This window comes from Podarcis muralis, chromosome 8, assembly GCF_964188315.1.
Source record: "Podarcis muralis chromosome 8, rPodMur119.hap1.1, whole genome shotgun sequence".
NCBI lineage: Eukaryota > Metazoa > Chordata > Lepidosauria > Squamata > Lacertidae > Podarcis > Podarcis muralis.
This window is the reverse complement of record NC_135662.1, coordinates 67433024-67449769: the sequence shown is the minus strand read 5'-3', so window position 1 is coordinate 67449769 and position 16746 is coordinate 67433024. Positions and strand designations below refer to the sequence as shown.

At 44.0% G+C, this 16746-nt stretch overlaps 1 protein-coding gene across 2 annotated transcripts in view; it reads left to right on the top strand.

Annotated features, from left to right (window-relative positions):
- The first annotated feature begins 1793 nt into the window (after window positions 1-1793).
- TNFRSF11A (TNF receptor superfamily member 11a) overlaps window positions 1794-16746 on the top strand; it is a 40031-nt gene continuing 25078 nt past the window's right edge. Inside the window, exon 1 of one of the 2 annotated variants that reach the window (XM_028737879.2) lies at window positions 1794-2035. In XM_028737879.2, coding sequence (XP_028593712.2) covers window positions 1973-2035 — 63 coding nt within the window. In that variant the 5' untranslated portion in view covers window positions 1794-1972. Of the gene's footprint in view, window positions 2036-3084; window positions 3222-16746 lie in introns of those variants that run through there. The other variant, XM_077933333.1, reaches the window with a different exon arrangement.

Genomic DNA, 16746 nt, shown 5'->3' with positions numbered 1-16746 from the left:
AAGACTGCACTCTCCCGTGTCTTGCACCCAACAGAGTTTATCAATCAAGAGTGACTAATGCTGTTGCATTGCCCAAACGGGGCCTGAAACCCAACTGGAATGGATCTGCACGGTTATGCTGAAGACGGAATTACAAATTTATAGTCTGAGTCAGGCATGAGTAAATAACGTCCTTGCTGTTACAGAATTGTCTGCACTACTAAAAAGGGGAAGAGGAGACTTAGCATTGTTCCAGCTGTGCAGTCCACGGTGCCGATAACAGCACTGGAGGAAGAGATCTTGCCTCCTTCAAGATCCATGCACAAAACAGACTGGTTGACCCTGGAAATACAAGCAAAGCAAGCATAAGGCCTTTACCTGAATATCAGCATCCAAGTGCTCGTTACAAGTGAAGAGGATGCAATCTTTACATGTGCAAGGTGGGGTCTTCTTCAATCTCCATCTGCGGAAAATGCCAGCTGAACCCAACAGGCAGTATTTCAGAGGCCGCAGACAAATTAAGAAAATCCTTTATGGCAACCACCAAGTAAAGGTTAATTAGGACCAGAAGTAGGCTATATTTGTGTGTGTACACATGTGCTTGAGGCAGAGAATCCAAATGGCTCCCCTGTGGTAGTAAAAATATAATAAATTAATTGGCAACGCACAGTCCTTTATTGGGACGCGGGTGGCGCTGTGGGTTAAACCACAGTACGTAGGACTTGCCAGAAGGTCTGTAGTTTGAATCCCTGCGACAGGGTGAGCTCCCGTTGCTCAGTCCCTGCTCCTGCCAACCTAGCAGTTCGAAAGCATGTCAAAGTGCAAGTAGATAAATAGGTATCGCTCCAGCAGGAAGGTAAACGGCGTTTCCATGAGATGCTCCAATAAAGCGAGATGAGCGCCGCAACCCCAGAGTCGGTCACGACTAGACCTAATGGTCAGGGGTCCCTTTACCTTTTAGTCCTTTATTAATAAAAGAAGCCGAGGCTCCAATACTTTGGACACCTCATGAGAAGAGAAGACAGCCTGGAAAAGACCCTGATGTTGGGAAAGATTGAGGGCACAAGGAGAAGGGGACGACAGAGGACAAGATGGTTGAACAGTGTTCTCGAAGCTACCAACATGAGTTTGACCAAACTGCAGGAGGCAGTGGAAGACAGGAGTGTCTGGCGTGCTCTGGTCCATGGGGTCACGAAGAGTCGGACACGACTAAACAACAACATCCCAATATGTGGCACATTCAGGGATGGTCCTGAACAGGACAATAGGAGTAGCAATAGCTAGAAAAGGCAAAGTGTATTTAGATTGTTAGCAGAACATGGGAATGCAAGGTTACCAGATTTGATTTGATTTTAGTGGAAAGGATGGCTAAATTACGCTTGACAGCACTGGAGCTAAAGTGTTCTGAAAGGAAGCCTACACATTTCCCGCCACGGACTGAGCCCTGAGGGATACCTCTGAGACTCTTAATCTCAGAGTCATGGGTTCAAGATGCTGGGGCGAAAGATTACTGCTTTGCACCAACACCAAAAGGCCTGGACTGGACTTGAGTGCTATGACATGTGGCGTTTCTGTGGGTTGAGGAGGCCTTAAGTTGCTTTGGTTCGGGGCACAAAATATCTCTGACTGGCCCCTTATTCCTTTTCCTTACACGAGGCACCCTTCGATTCGCAGCATAGATGCTACAAAATGTTTTGAATTAGGAGGAGCGAGGAAAAGGAACAGACCAGGAGGGAGTTAATACACACACACATACTGAGAAAGTGGCAACTCTGCAAGTTGAGTCCTGAGGAAATGCTGTGGGAACTGTAGCCAGAAGGGGAGGGACTTTCTGTTTCCCTCACTTGTGCGCTGTCTCTCTCTCGCCAGCTCTCTTCCCTTGTGGCTGAAAGGCAGGAGGAGAGGAATCAGTCACTTAAATGCGCCTCTGCCTGAGGCTTAGTTTGGAGGACTTTATTCCTGCTCAGTAGCAGCAAGCAAAACACTCCTGGATATGGCTATCTCAGGAAGCTTCTGGCTTCTTGTTTTCACCGTTTTCATCACTGAACTACAACAGGTAAGGCTGCAAGGTGGGGTGGCAGGAGGGATGTGAGGGTATAACGTGGCTCCTTCAGTCCCTGGAGCCCCAAGGTATGTTTGAATTTAATTTGTTCTACAGTTCTGTTCGAAAGCTCCTGCAATAGCTCCCCCACTCTATTAAAAAAAAATGCAATTTCACAAACATAAAACCCTATTCAATTAAAAAATATTGAAGGGCGCACAGAAGGGGCAAAGTCCATTTTTGGAAGGGGCAGGGTGAGCTTTGCTGCATACGTTGTTGGATTTCTGGAAGAGAAGGCAGAACGCTCATTGCTGCAAAACAATGCTGCTTTCTGAAATGCGTTCAAATCCGATTGATTTTGACAGTGTTAACATTTGAGTAAGCAGACTGAGTTTTCCAGTTGCCACAGGTAGCCACAGCAATTGCGGTGTGGGGGGCTACTTGTCGATGCAGCCGGATAATCTTGCTCTTCTGGAACTACCAGGGGAAAATAACAAATACATAATTTACAGTGCATTTACAGGAAAGCAGCAAAATTGAAAGCGGAGCGTGCACAAAATAAACCCTGATTTAATTTAAAAAAAGAGGAAAGCTTCAGCTCATTGACAGAAGCTCCCAAAAGTATGATTCCTTCAAAGGGGTGGGGGTTTCTAAGGAGAAGGTGCCCCTACAGATATGACCTAGGATCCTGCCTCTGTAGTTTGCATCTTCATGAACTGGGAGACCCTAAGTGGGGCCTCCTCAGGTGATCATAAGTTGTGTAAGAAAACATGGCAGGAGACTCCGTCTGTGTACACACCATACATTTAAACACATTTCTGCCCTTGGAACTGAACTTTACCCCTTATAGAACTATAATTCCCAGCACCCTTAGCAAGCTAAAGTTCCCAGGATTCTTTCGGGGAGAGGGGTGCTGCTTTAAATGTGTGGCTTGGATGCAGCCCTCTTCTAAGATACAGCAACAAAGCACAGGTTGCAGTTCTTGTTTTTAATACTTTCCATTTCTTACGGCTCCTTATCTAAAATAAATATCATCCTAGTGCAGTTTCCCCATTCCAATGAGTTCCAAAGGTAAGGGAGGCAAACAAGCCACCCTCAGTCAGCGCTGTCGAGATAGGCGAGCCCAGCAAGGAAGGCTATCGAGGGATGTAATTTGCATGTGCTGAAAAAACAAACCCCGGCAGCAGAATTCAGGCAAAGGGTAGCTATCTGATTTCTCATATTTTGTGTTTTCCAATCATTTTGGAACCGACCCATTGAGTTTCACCCAATGGTGGTTTTCCATCGAAGTCTGCCTTCGCTCGTGTTCTTCCAAACTGGAAACGTCTCCAGTGATGTGGCTTTCACCACTTCCCTTGAGAAACTATCCTGTAAGCTATACTCCGTGCTTAAACATTAAAATGCTTTTTATAAACAGGGTTGGTGTTGTTAAAGAAAAAATCTCCCTAATGTTTGACTTCTTCAAATTATATACTTTCTCGGGTATCTTTCTTGGTTGGATTTTGTGTGTGTGTGTGTGTTTTTCCATTTTCAATATTTAGCCAGTGAATATTGAGCAGCCCTGGGTGCAAAATGCACACAAAATCCAGAACAGAAACAAAAAAATCAGAAGGAAACCAAAGCATTAATTCAGCTCTCCTATTAAGTACAGCTCCATTTGTTGCCAGGCGGTACTGCCTAACTCTTTAGGGAAACTAGTTCATACCAATATATAGCTAGTCCTGCATAGTGGCTTTGAGTCAGGAAGTAGCCAGGCTAAATCTCACCTCCATCATAAATGCACAAGGCTTTTTTTCAGCCGGAACTCTCTGGAATTCAGTTCCGGCACCTCTCAGGTGGGCACCATTGCCATTCTAAGAGAACAAGGCAGGCGTTCATGGTGAGTTCTGCCACCTCTTTTTTTTAAAAAAGGAAAATAGCACTGAACCGCCAGGCCTCATGTCTACTTTGTTTGTTTACATTGAGGAAGGGCCTTTGCATGCAGAAGGTGCCGGGTTCAACCCCTGACATCTCCAGGTGGGAGAAATTTCTGCCTGAAACCAGGGCTGGCACAAGCCATTTTGGCACCTGAGGTAAACCACAAAATGGCTGCCCTCCACCAGGGAAGAAGGGCTGAGTGAAGTTCTATATCAGGCACAGGGGGATGGAATAAAGACCTACATCAGAAACAAGGATGTGAGGTGAACAGCAGCACCTCCTATTAACCAGCAGCGCTTCCTATTCACCAAGAGGCTGTTATAGAGGCAGCAATACGAGGGGGCTGCTGAGGGGATGGCAGATCCAGCCTCCAAGGAGCTGTTGTTGCCATTGCAGCTGCAGCAATACAGTACAACAAACCCCTGTATTGCAAACTTAGCACAACAAACAATACAGGCAACATGAAGACCAGTTTACTAGATAGCACTGCAATTCTTATTGCACAATATACATGATTTAGTACAACAACAACAAAATGTGTACATTTGTGAATTCTCTAATATTTGAAAGCGAATGAACACGTCTGTCAATCTTTGAAAGTCCGTAGAAGTATAATAAGTCTATGGTTGAAACAAAGTAATAGATGCTATCCTGTGGGCTAAGCGGTAAAACTTTTTTTAGGCATTCATGGTGCCAAAGTAGTAAGTGAAGAACAACATAGGACAGTGATCTCAGATAATCTGACTCTTTCACTGGAATCTTCTTCAGCACAACTACAAAAGAATTCAAATATAAAACAATGACCTGTGTACATCTGCTTGCCTCATAGGTGGGCCGGCACTTCTTGGTGTCGCCTGGCTCAGTAATGGAGACTGAGGCAGATAAGAGCGCTTAGCCAACTCTCACCAAACTGGTTCAGAAGTGTGAAAACACTAAACTATGCAATATTTACATTAAGATTTTGCACAATGTTTTGGTTTTGTTTCATCGTTATGTGCAATTTCGATAAACTGTGCTCAAGATTGAGTGTAGTTTAGGGTTCAGAAAGCACGCTAAACTATAATCTAAAACCAAAGTGTAACCTTCCTATTTTCATCAAACAGCAATGCCAGAGGGATAGTGGGATAGCATGTGAGCCTGAGATTCATTTCTAGGGCTGCTATTCTATTCTAGAATCGGGCAGCAGAAGGCATCCAGGCGGATTTTCGCTGGATCGGCAAAATGTCCAGGAAAACCCAGACAGATGGCAAGGGGATGAATTTTTTTTTTCACTTTTGGTAATATAGCAACCCTATTTCTACTGGCCTTCATAATGCAGCTATATCATGGTTGAGCATTGGTGTCTGAACACAGCCATTTAGTGTGGCTGTTTCCTTAGTTACAATGCAATAATATATTTTTATTGGAAGCCAGCTAGAGAACGTAAAACAAGTGAATACCAAAAAAAGGTAATAAAGCCGTAAAACTGAATGCAACATAATATCTAATATAGTATAACAGTTTAATGCAGACTGTTCTGTTATAAATTACACATGGGTTGAATGCTGCCTGGACCTAGTGCGAGTTCTTAGTAGCCTGTTTGTTGCATGAAACTGATACCTTGTCCACACTTCTGCTTGTCCCGTGCCTAGAAAGTACAGGTCTGAGCAGCTTTCTGCTTGACCCACACTTTCTAGGCATGGGTCTGAGCAGTTTCCCCCTTGCGCTGCTCCTTTCCCAGAGAAAACCCATTCTTTACTGCTAAATCAGAGCAAACATCAGTGCAGAGAAAACCCAAGTTGCCATTTGCTCCGATTGAACACTAAAGAGCAGTTTTTCCCTAGGGGAAAGCAGCATAACAAAAGGAAGTGTGGTTGAGCCCTAATGTGAGATTAAGGGGTAAAGGCCATTCTGAAACACCATGAAAATTAACTTTGAGATTTATATTGTCTTGCTGCAAGACGAAGAACTTCTAGGGGCTGTGGTCCCTTTGGTGCCCCAATACAATATTTGAGGGGGGGCACGTTGATGGGCATTGTCATTCAAATGGTGTGCATGCAGTGCGTCTTGTGAGACAGAGCTTACCTCCCCCCCCCACCTCCATTTTTTAAATTCAAGCTGGTACTCCTCGACCAGGACATCATTGAGGCAGGCCATATCCTTTCTCCTTTAGGCTTGTGAAGATAAGGCTGTATGTTCCTGAAGGTTCTCCACCCCACAAAATGCAGAAGCCAAATGGAGGAGGGAATCCATGTTGAATGGTTTCTGGGCCTTGGGGACTACTCCTTGCTTCTCAGGACTAGAGGCCGTGGTTGTGTTGGAGTGGCAGGGGACAGTTGTGCTAAAGCTGGCCTGGCTTTGCCCATGAAAATAAATGTGGGAGGAGAAAGCAAATAAGGAGATCTTCAATGCACAGTACAACTTTTCATTGTCCAACGGAATGTTCTCTTGTACCTCTGGAAGGCTCCTGGGGCTTGCCCAAGTCGGTGGCCTCAACATTGGTTGGCAGAAGAGGAGATGGGTTGAAGATCTCTTCGGAACCACCTCTTCAAAATAATCATGGAGTTTGTGGTAGAAGATGGAGCAAGGAGCAGATCTGCTTTTATTCTTCCGTTGGGAAGTGGCAACCATCTTTCTCCCCTTCCTGCCAAGCAGGCCTGCAGCTGGTTCAGAATAAATGTGTGATAGGCATACGTGAAAGTTGCACTGTAGAATTTATTTTGCATATTGAATTGGCCTGTGCTGCATACAGAACTGGGGTTTCCAGGTGAGCTAATTTAATTTATTTTTTGGTACGGTATGTATGCAAGGCCAAAAATCCATCCCGTCCCCAAATTAGGATTAGTCATTTAAAGTTGCATATAATTCTATCGGCTCTATAAATCACTGCTTCCTCTCTGAATCTTGCTAAATCCTTAGCCTCAACCACATCCTGGCAACAAGTTCCTCATTCTAATTTTGCGAAGAATATGAAGAATATTATCTTCCATCCCGTGCCCTAAAATGGTTCATGGTGGGGAGGTGGGCGGGGAATCCGTACGCAAGTCCTATTGGTTTTAAACAAAGCCACATTTTTATACAAAAGAATCTACAGTAGTTGCAGTTAAATCTACTTCATAATGCAATGGGAGACAAGGAAATCTGTTGAAGTTCCAAGAAATAACAAGTGCCATCTAGAACCATTGTCCTTTACATGATGGTAGTGGTTCCTCAAATATGGACTGGATGCATATTCCTGTTCTCTGTGGGCACAGTTTTAATTCCATGATGAACTGACAGCAAGCTTATGTTATGTACTCAGTGACATTTATCCTCCGCTGCTGGAAGAAGCTACAGATACTACAAAAATCTTCATCATAATAGGCACAATGCAGGCAAAGCTGAGCAACCCCATGCATTTTTTTACTTGGAAGTAAGTCCCACTGTCTTCAGTGGAGCTTACTCGAGTGTGTAACATGCCTTAAGTCCCATTAACTTCTGTGGTAATAAATGCATCTTACTGAACTTTCAAGAGGGATATGCTTAACTCTTGCTAAATCAATGGAAATTGGAAGGGCTCCATTATGGCCAGCCATTTTATTTCCAGTTAAGGCAGAAGTTTTAAGCTGGCTTTCTCATGTGTTCCTTTCCATTGGCTTTGGATTCAGTAGCATCATCAGGGTAGGTCTTTGGGGACACAAGTCCAGGCCCCCACTCAGAGGAATGAGCAGATGGATCCCCCAAACTCAGCAGGCTTCACTGCATTTGGAAGTATGTGAAATAATCTACCTTTATGTAAAATAACTTCCCATAAAACCACTATATCCAGAGTCTAAAATTAGTTAACTGTGCCACTCTTTGCATGAATACATGGCACTCCCTTATTCTGAGTCAGACTCCTGATCTTCTTTGTCTGGTTCAGTTTCTGCAAATTTGCAAGTGATCCTCAAAGGCCTCAGGTAGCTGCATTCCTAGCCCTCCTACCAATATCCTTTTTAACTGGAGATGTTGCAGACTTTGTACATTTACTGTCTGTACCACTGAGCTATGGTCCTTTATCTAGATGTGAAACTACTGCCTCTATGGGCAGTGACTGGCCAGTAGCATGACGCCATCTTAACTACTTCAAATCTCCAGTCCAACAGGAAGGACTCTGTGGATTTATATTTCTTCTTCGTATGTTTGCTGATATCAGGCAAATTCTCCAACCAGTAGTTTGGCCACCTCTTCCTTTTTAAAAGTCAGCCAAGTATATTGTGAAGCACAGCAGTCAGAGAAATAGAATGTCTTTTCTCACACCACTCTCTCCTTTTCCAGGAACTATTGACAGGATCTGAGCATCTTTTATTTTTTATTTTCATCCCATTTTGTACTTCAGTCTTCAGTGTATAGAAAGCTCTTCAATCTTAAGATTTGTGTTTTTTTCAGACAGAAATACTGTTTTCCCTTCATTTTGCTTCAGCTCTTTGCATTTCCTGACCGTGTATTTGCTTTATGGGATGGAAACTTTGTGATGTGGTTTTTACAAGTCTCATTGGAAAGTCGACATCACGAAAACCATTTCCTTCACGGTTTAGGAGTTGTTTTGAATTAAAGACCTGGAAGTGAACTTCTGGAGCTACAGAGGCTCTGCTGTGCCCTGTCTGAGAACACTTAAGATCAGGGGGCAGCAAACTTTTTCAGCAGGGGACCGGTCCACTGTCCCTCAGACCTTGTGGGGGACCAGACTATATTTTGGGGAAAAAATATGAACGAATTCCTATGCCCCACAAATAATCCAGAGATGTATTTTGAATAAAAGGACACATTCTACTCATGTAAAAACATGCTGATTCTCGGACCGTCCGTGGGCCGGATTTAGAAGACAATTGGCCGGATCTGGCCCACGGGCCTTAGTTTGCCTACCCATGCTCAAGATACTGTTTACATTCTGGCTCCTAAGCTTTTTAAGTGGTCTTTCTCTGACTTTGCATAGATGACAGCCCTATTTGCAGTCTTAGGATACTTCCAGATCAGGATTAATTATGGAATCTGAACACCTTATACATGTTAAGTTTTTTCTTTTCTTTTTTGGTAGTGTCCCCACAATATTGTTGTCATCAAAATGCCAGCTCATACTCTTTTTAAAAATCCCCTTGAAGTGTAGCTGGGTTCCCACGAAGCAAGACACAGTGATAACAACAAGAACCTTTATTGAACTAACACAACTGGGCAACAGGGGCAAAGCAACTGCTTATATACATTTATGAAGACCTGGGCCACTCCCACTCTCAACGTGATTGGCTATCTAAAGTCCCAAGCTGCAAATCATAGCTCAGAGTTTAGGGGCCAATGGCAGTGGCCCAAATCCTGAAATAGTCTGTGATTGGATATCATGTATCGAATCAGAACACAGGGGCTTATAATCCAGACTCAAACTCAGGCAAACACAGACCCCTGAATACATAACACCTGAACATGGGGATTTAATCCAATAGGCTAGATATGTGGTGACATTTCATCTTATGTTACACCTCTACTTCCACTTACTCCTTATCTTAGCACAATCTAGCCATTTGGTTTCTGGTGGTCCAAATTATATGAGCATGTCTGTTTCCACAGATTGTTGCATGCTGAAGCCATGTTCAAATCCAACAATCTGGTTAGGAAGAGTTGTTCATTCAAGGTCTATCCCACCTTGGAGACTGTAATTGTGGCACGTACATCAGACTTAGAGGGGGGTATTGTGCAAGGCCTCTATTTAATCAGGTAAATATCATTCTTGTGCAAGACCTCAGTACTGTATTAAAAATCCAAACAAACAAACAAATAGAGATGGCTCTCCCATCACCCAAAAAGACAACCTCCATTGGTTGCTTATGAAACATGAGAACCAAGGCTGGTAACATTTGCTGTTGTACTCTTCCTGGTGTCACGGTCCGGTCTATGGGTGATCGAAGTCCCAGCTGAGGACGTCAGGACCGGGGGCAAGATGGCGGGGGGGAGCAGGAACGAGAGTCAAGAAGCCGGGGGTCCGAGGGTCAGGAAGCAGGTAGTCATGAAATCAAGGGTCCGAGGATCAAGAAGCAAGGAGTCACGAAGTCAGGGGTCTGAGGATCAAAAAGCAAGGAGTCACGAAGTCAGGGGTCCGAGGATCAAAAAGCAAGGAGTCACAAAGTCAGGGGACAAGGATCAAGAAGCAAGGAGTCACGAAGTCAGGGGTCCGAGGATCAAGAAGCAAGGAGTCACGAAGTCAGGGGTCCGAGGATCAAGAAGCAAGGAGTCACGAAGTCAGGGGTCCGAGGATCAAAAAGCAAGGAGTCACAAAGTCAGGGGTCCGAGGATCAAGAAGCAAGGAGTCACGAAGTCAGGGGTCCGAGGATCAAGAAGCAAGGAGTCACGAAGTCAGGGGTCAAGGATCAAGAAGCAAGGAGTCACGAAATCAGGGGTCCAAGGATCAAGAAGCAAGGAGTCACGAAGTCAGGGGTCCGAGGATCAAGAAGCAAGGAACCAAATGCAACAGGGCCGAGAATGTGTTGCTGTGGCAAAGAGCAGAAGGGAAATGCTGACCTTATATCCCTTCCCAGCTCTTGCCACCAGGTGCAGTGAGTTACCAAGCGGTCTCACCTGTGCGGCCGTGCCTTGCCTCTCCAGAACAAACTTAGGAAGGCCCCAGTCCTGCGAAGCCCTACTGGTCACAGGGCCTGGCTCCTGCACGCACTCCTGACACCTGGCAGGGATGGGGGACATTTTTAAAAGGTATATGGGCACAGGCACAGATACACTTGCATAGTAATCTTTCAGAAGAAGACAAATGACCAGTAACACTACCCTTTCTTGTGCTCTGAACTAATTATCTGGCTCAGTATCTTGAATGACAACTGATCTCTACACACTCTATGACTTAGTCAAAGTGTTCCTGCAATAACCAGTTTTCAATACAACTTAAAATAAAATAAAATAGTGAGGGTCGCTGTAAGGACTTTGCCTCTAGAGTGGTAAACTGAAAACTTTGGTTCTCATTTGTCCTGTTGAATGATTAATTGCAAAAGAAAAAGAAAAAAAGTTCCAGGTTTTTGAGCTAAGTTACACCTGTTGAGCGCAGGCCATGACCCCTAATCCCAGATGGTTTTGGTTAGCTTCACACAGTGGGCACACTTTAAATAAATGTTAGCTTTCAAAACAATGAGATTATCGCTATAGAATAATCTTGGGTTATTGGCCAGAATTTGTGTGTCATAAGGCCCATGGAAACCCCCTAGTTTGCTCTTCCAGGTTTCATTGTCTCTGAAAAGAAGAAAGGGCCCCTTGCAATTACATCCTCTGCCAGGGATGTGTCTTTCTCTCCAAACAGTCATTTGAGCGAAAAGCAATTTTAGCAAGCCATGACACACAATTTCTTCTGTAATCAGGTTGCTCAATAACATCATAAATAAGCCGCTCTAAGGGTAGCTAAATGACTTTTGCCGAATTCTGCCCATTTCTTCTATTTCTATTTGTTTGGAGTGGATATGTGTTTCTCTGCTACATATGGAGAGTGTGTAGAGAGTGTTCATAAAGAGGAGAGGACAGGGATGTAGTATGGCTAATGTGGTTCTTCGTCTTGCTGTGACTGAGACTTGCAAGGATTCTTAGCTCAACCTATTGCAAACACATAGGCAGTGAGTGGATGCATGTGAGTGATCTCATTGAAGACGGTGGCAATATTCTTTGCAGTTGTGCAAAGTGCAAAGATATGCACAAACTGCTTGGGATAATGTAACACATTAATGTGCTTTTTGGGTCTCTTGCATGCTTTATTCATGTGCATGTGTGACTGTGACTCATATGGAACTAGGTATGGGGGGAAATTCAATTCAGTTCACATTTAAAGGCGAACCTACCCACACACATTGTTAAACAGTACAGTGGTACCTCGGGTTAAGAACTTAATTCGTTCTGGGGGTCTGTTCTTAACCTGAAACTGTTCTTAACCTGAAGCACCACTTTAGCTAATGGGGCCTCCTACTGCCACAGCGCCGCCGGAGCACGATTTCTGTTCTCATCCTGAAGCAAAGTTCTTAACCCTATGGACCTGCTTCTTCAGACCAAGAGCAGGCAACCTCCCATCCATCTGGTCTAGGGAACCACCCATTGACAGGGCCTCAATCTTATCTGGATTTAGCTTCAGTTGGTTGGCTCTCATCCAGTCCGTTACCAAGGCAAGACATCTGGCCAGCACATCCACCGCCTCACCTGCAGATGAAAAGGAGAAGTAGAGCCAGGTGTCATCAGCATATTAACAGCAACGTACTCCAGATGACGCCACTCAGTGTTTTCCTGTAGATGTTGAACAGCATGGGGGATAGAATTGGACCCTGAGGAAGCTCGCATTGAAGGATACATGGGGCTAAACAACACTCCCCAACCATCACCCTCCCCGATGTGGAAATGTGAAGAACTACATTTAAGATGTGGGGGTTAGAAACTGAGGCAAGCAAAAATTGACTAAGATGAACTGAGTCATGTTCTTTAATTTCTGTGGGTCTGCTCTGAGTAAAATCTAATGGAATACCACCAGTGCTATTTTTTCTAGAAAAAGAGGTGCCAGAACTCACCATGAACACCTCCCTTGTTCTGCCAGCATGGTGTAGTGGTTAAGAGCGGTAGTCTTGTAATCTGGTGAAGTGGGTTTGCTTCCCCGCTCCTCCACATGCAGCTGCTGCGTGGCTTTGGGCTAGTCACACTTCTCTCAGCCCCAATCACCTCACAGAGTGTTTGTTGTGGGGAAGGAAGGGAAAGGAGATTGTTAGCTGCTTTGAGACTCCTTAAGGGGAGTGAAAGGTGGGATAACAAGACCAAACTCTTCTTCTTCTTCTCTTATACAGTGGTACCTCGGGTTAAAAACTTAATTCATTCTGGAGGTCCGTTCTTAACCTGAAACTGTTCTTAACCTGAAGCACCACTTTAGCTAATGGGACCTCCTGCTGCTGCCGCACAATTTCTGCTCTCATCCTGAAGCAAAGTTCTTAACCCGAGGTACTATTTCTGGGTTAGCGGAGTCTGTAACCTGAAGCGTCTGTAACCTGAAGCGTCTGTAAACCGAGGTATCACTGTAATGACAATGGCGTCCATCTGAGAGGTGCCATTGGAACTGAGTACCAGTGAGTTCCGGCTGAAAAAAGCCCTGAATACCACCCATAGAAGATTGCGCTGTAAGTTGCATTGAACTCAGTGAGGCTTACTTCTAAGTAGGCACCTCAGGATTGCACTGTACTGAGTCTAGATGGGAACCATGCCAATATAAGAAAGTGCTGAATGTTTACTTTTCTTTTCTGTGCATAACTGTACAAAGAAGGAATCGGCTTTTTGTTGCTTTACTGTTGGCTCCTTATCAGCAAGGTGAATGATAGGACTAAACAAAGCACTCCCATTGTCCTCAACCTCTGTGCTTCAAAGTGCAGGGGTGACTGAAACAGGGCCACAAACAACCTTCTGTTATAAAGGTTAGAGTATTGTGAGTTACTATTACTTTCTCTTTTTTTTTCAAAGAAGAGGAAGTACCTTCGGATACAATGCAGAGGTTTCCTGCTATTCTCTACAAGTTCGGCTCTGTGTGCTTTTGTAGATTTGCATGCTGTTCCTTAAAGCTGGGGACTTTGCCCCTGTCAAACTCCATCTAAGTCACCGTTAAAGTGCCTCACATAAAGAGGAACCCACAGGCGGAGGCCGAAAAGGAAGAAACTAACTCTCTTTATGATCATGTTGTGTATGTACTTTCTGACGAGTCTTTGGGTCCATATAATTTATGAAGTGGTTACTTGATAAGTGGCTCATCTGTATTGCCGTAACACACTTTGTAGTTGTTGTTGTTGTTTAGTCGTTTAGTCGTGTCCGACTCTTCGTGACCCCATGGACCAGAGCACGCCAGGCACTCCTGTCTTCCACCGCCTCCCGCAGTTTGGTCAGGCTCATGTTTGTAGCTTCGAGAACACTATCCAACCATCTCATCCTCTGTCGTCCCCTTTTCCTTGTGCCCTCCATCTTTCCCAACATCAGGGTCTTTTCCAGGGAGTCTTCTCTTCTCATGAGATGGCCAAAGTATTGGAGCCTCAACTTCACGATCTGTCCTTCCAGTGAGTACTCAGGTCTGATTTCCTTAAGAATGGATGCATTTGATCTTCTTGCAGTCCATGGGACTCTCAAGAGTCTCCTCCAGCACCATAATTCAAAAGCATCAATTCTTCGGCGATCAGCCTTCTTTATGGTCCAGCTCTCACTTCCATACATCACTACTGGGAAAACCATGGCTTTAACTATACGGACCTTTGTTGGTAAGGTGATGTCTCTACTTTTTAAGATGTTGTCTAGATTTGCCATCGCCTTTCTCCCAAGGAGCAGGCGTCTTTTAATTTCGTGACTGCTGTCACCATCTGCAGTGATCATGGAGCCCAAGAAAATAAAATCTCTCACTGCCTCCATTTCTTCCCCTTCTATTTGCCAGGAGGTGATGGGACCAGTGGCCATGATCTTCGTTTTTTTGATGTTGAGCTTCAGACCATATTTTGCGCTCTCCTCTTTCACCCTCATTAAAAGGTTCTTTAATTCCTCCTCACTTTCTGCCATCAAGGTTGTGTCATCTGCATATCTGAGGTTGTTGATATTTCTTCCGGAGATCTTAATTCCGGCTTGGGATTCATCCAGCCCAGCCTTTCGCATGATGAATTCTGCATATAAGTTAAATAAGCAGGGGGACAATATACAGCCTTGTCGTACTCCTTTCCCAATTTTGAACCAAACAGTTGTTCCATATCCAGTTCTAACTGTAGCTTCTTGTCCCACATAGAGATTTCTCAGGAGACAGATGAGGTGATCAGGCACTCCCATTTCTTTAAGAACTTGCCATAGTTTGCTGTGGTCGACACAGTCAAAGGCTTTTGCATAGTCAATGAAGCAGAAGTAGATGTCTTTCTGGAACTCTCTAGCTTTCTCCATAATCCAGCGCATGTTTGCAATTTGGTCTCTGGTTCCTCTGCCTCTTCTAAATCCAGCTTGCACTTCTGGGAGTTCTCGGTCCACATACTGCTTAAGCCTGCCTTGTAGAATTTTAAGCATAACCTTGCTAGCGTGTGAAATGAGTGCAATTGTGCGGTAGTTGGAGCATTCTTTGGCACTTCCCTTCTTTGGGATTGGGATGTAGACTGATCTTCTCCAATCCTCTGGCCACTGCTGAGTTTTCCAAATTTGCTGGCATATTGAGTGTAGCACCTTAACAGCATCATCTTTTAAAATTTTAAATAATTCAGCTGGAATATCATCACTTCCACTGGCCTTGTTATTAGCGATGCTTTCTAAGGCCCATTTGACTTCACTTTCCAGGATGTCTGGCTCAAGGTCAGCAACCACACTACCTGGGGTATACGAGACATCAATTTCTTTCTGGTATAGTTCCTCTGTGTATTCTTGCCACCTCTTCTTGATGTCTTCTGCTTCTGTTAGGTCATTTCCACTTTTGTCTTTTATTATGGAAATCTTTGTACAAAATGTTCCTTTCATATCTCCAATTTTCTTGAACAGATCTCTGGTTTTTCCCATTCTATTGTTTTCCTCAATTTCTTTGCATTGCTTGTTTAAGAAGGCCTTCTTGTATTTCCTTGCTATTTTTTGGAAATCTGCATTCAATTTCCTGTATCTTTCACTATCTCCCTCGCATTTTGCTTGCCTTCTCTCCCCCGCTATTTGTAAGGCCTCGTTGGACAGCCACTTTGCTTTCTTGCATTTCCTTTTCATTGGGATGGTTTTAGTTGCTGCCTCTTGTATAATGTTACGAGCCTCCATCCATAGTTTTTCAGGCACTCTGTCCACCAAATCTAAATCCTTAAACCTGTTCCTCACTTCCACTGTGTATTCATAAGGGATTTGACTTAGATTGTATCTTACCGGCCCAGTGGTTTTTCCTACTTTCTTCAGTTTAAGCTTGAATTTTGCTATAAGAAGCTGGTGATCTGAGCCACAGTCAGCTCCAGGTCTTGTTTTTGCTGACTGTATAGAGCTTCTCCATCTTTGGCTGCAGAGAATATAATCAATCTGATTTCGATGCTGCCCATCTGGTGATGTCCATGTGTAGAGTCGTCTCTTGTGTTGTTGGAAAAGAGTGTTTGTGATGATCAGCTTGTTCTCTTGACAGAACTCTACTAGCCTTTGCCCTGCTTCGTTTTGAACTCCAAGGCCAAACTTGCCAGTTGTTCCTTTTATCTCTTGATTCCCTACTTTAGCATTCCAATCCCCTATTATGAGCAGAACATCCTTCTTTGGTGTCACTTCTATAAGGTCTTGTAAGTCTTCATAGAATTGGTCAATTTCAGTTTCTTCAGCACCAGTAGTTGGTGCATAAACTTGGATTTTAATTTTTTTTTAGGGGCCCCCAAGAGAGTGGGGCCCTAAGCTATAGCTTGTTTAGCTTATATGTAAATCCGGCACTGTTTGTGAACTAGAGATGAACAGCTTAAAGATGCATCGAGTGATAAGTCAACACTTGGTAAATGGGGTCATTGATCAATGTCCTGAGTACATGATGAGCTTTCCATTGAGTTATGTATGGGCAACAACTCACTTTCACTGCTGGACTCCTGCACTGAGGTTATAATTTCAAGGAAAAACATGCGGCACCTTAAACTTGCTAACAAACTTTATTACAGTAGAAGTTTTTATGGGGTTGGGTCCACGTCATCAGATGCATATGATGAAATGGACAAATACCGTAAGGTATTTGTCAGTCTTTAAGGAGCAGGTTTTGCTGCAATGTCTTCCTTCTTAGAATATCAAAGGGAAATAGGTGTGATATCTATAGGTAAACACAAATACTTAGTTGCAAGGGACCCAGGCGAATAGGA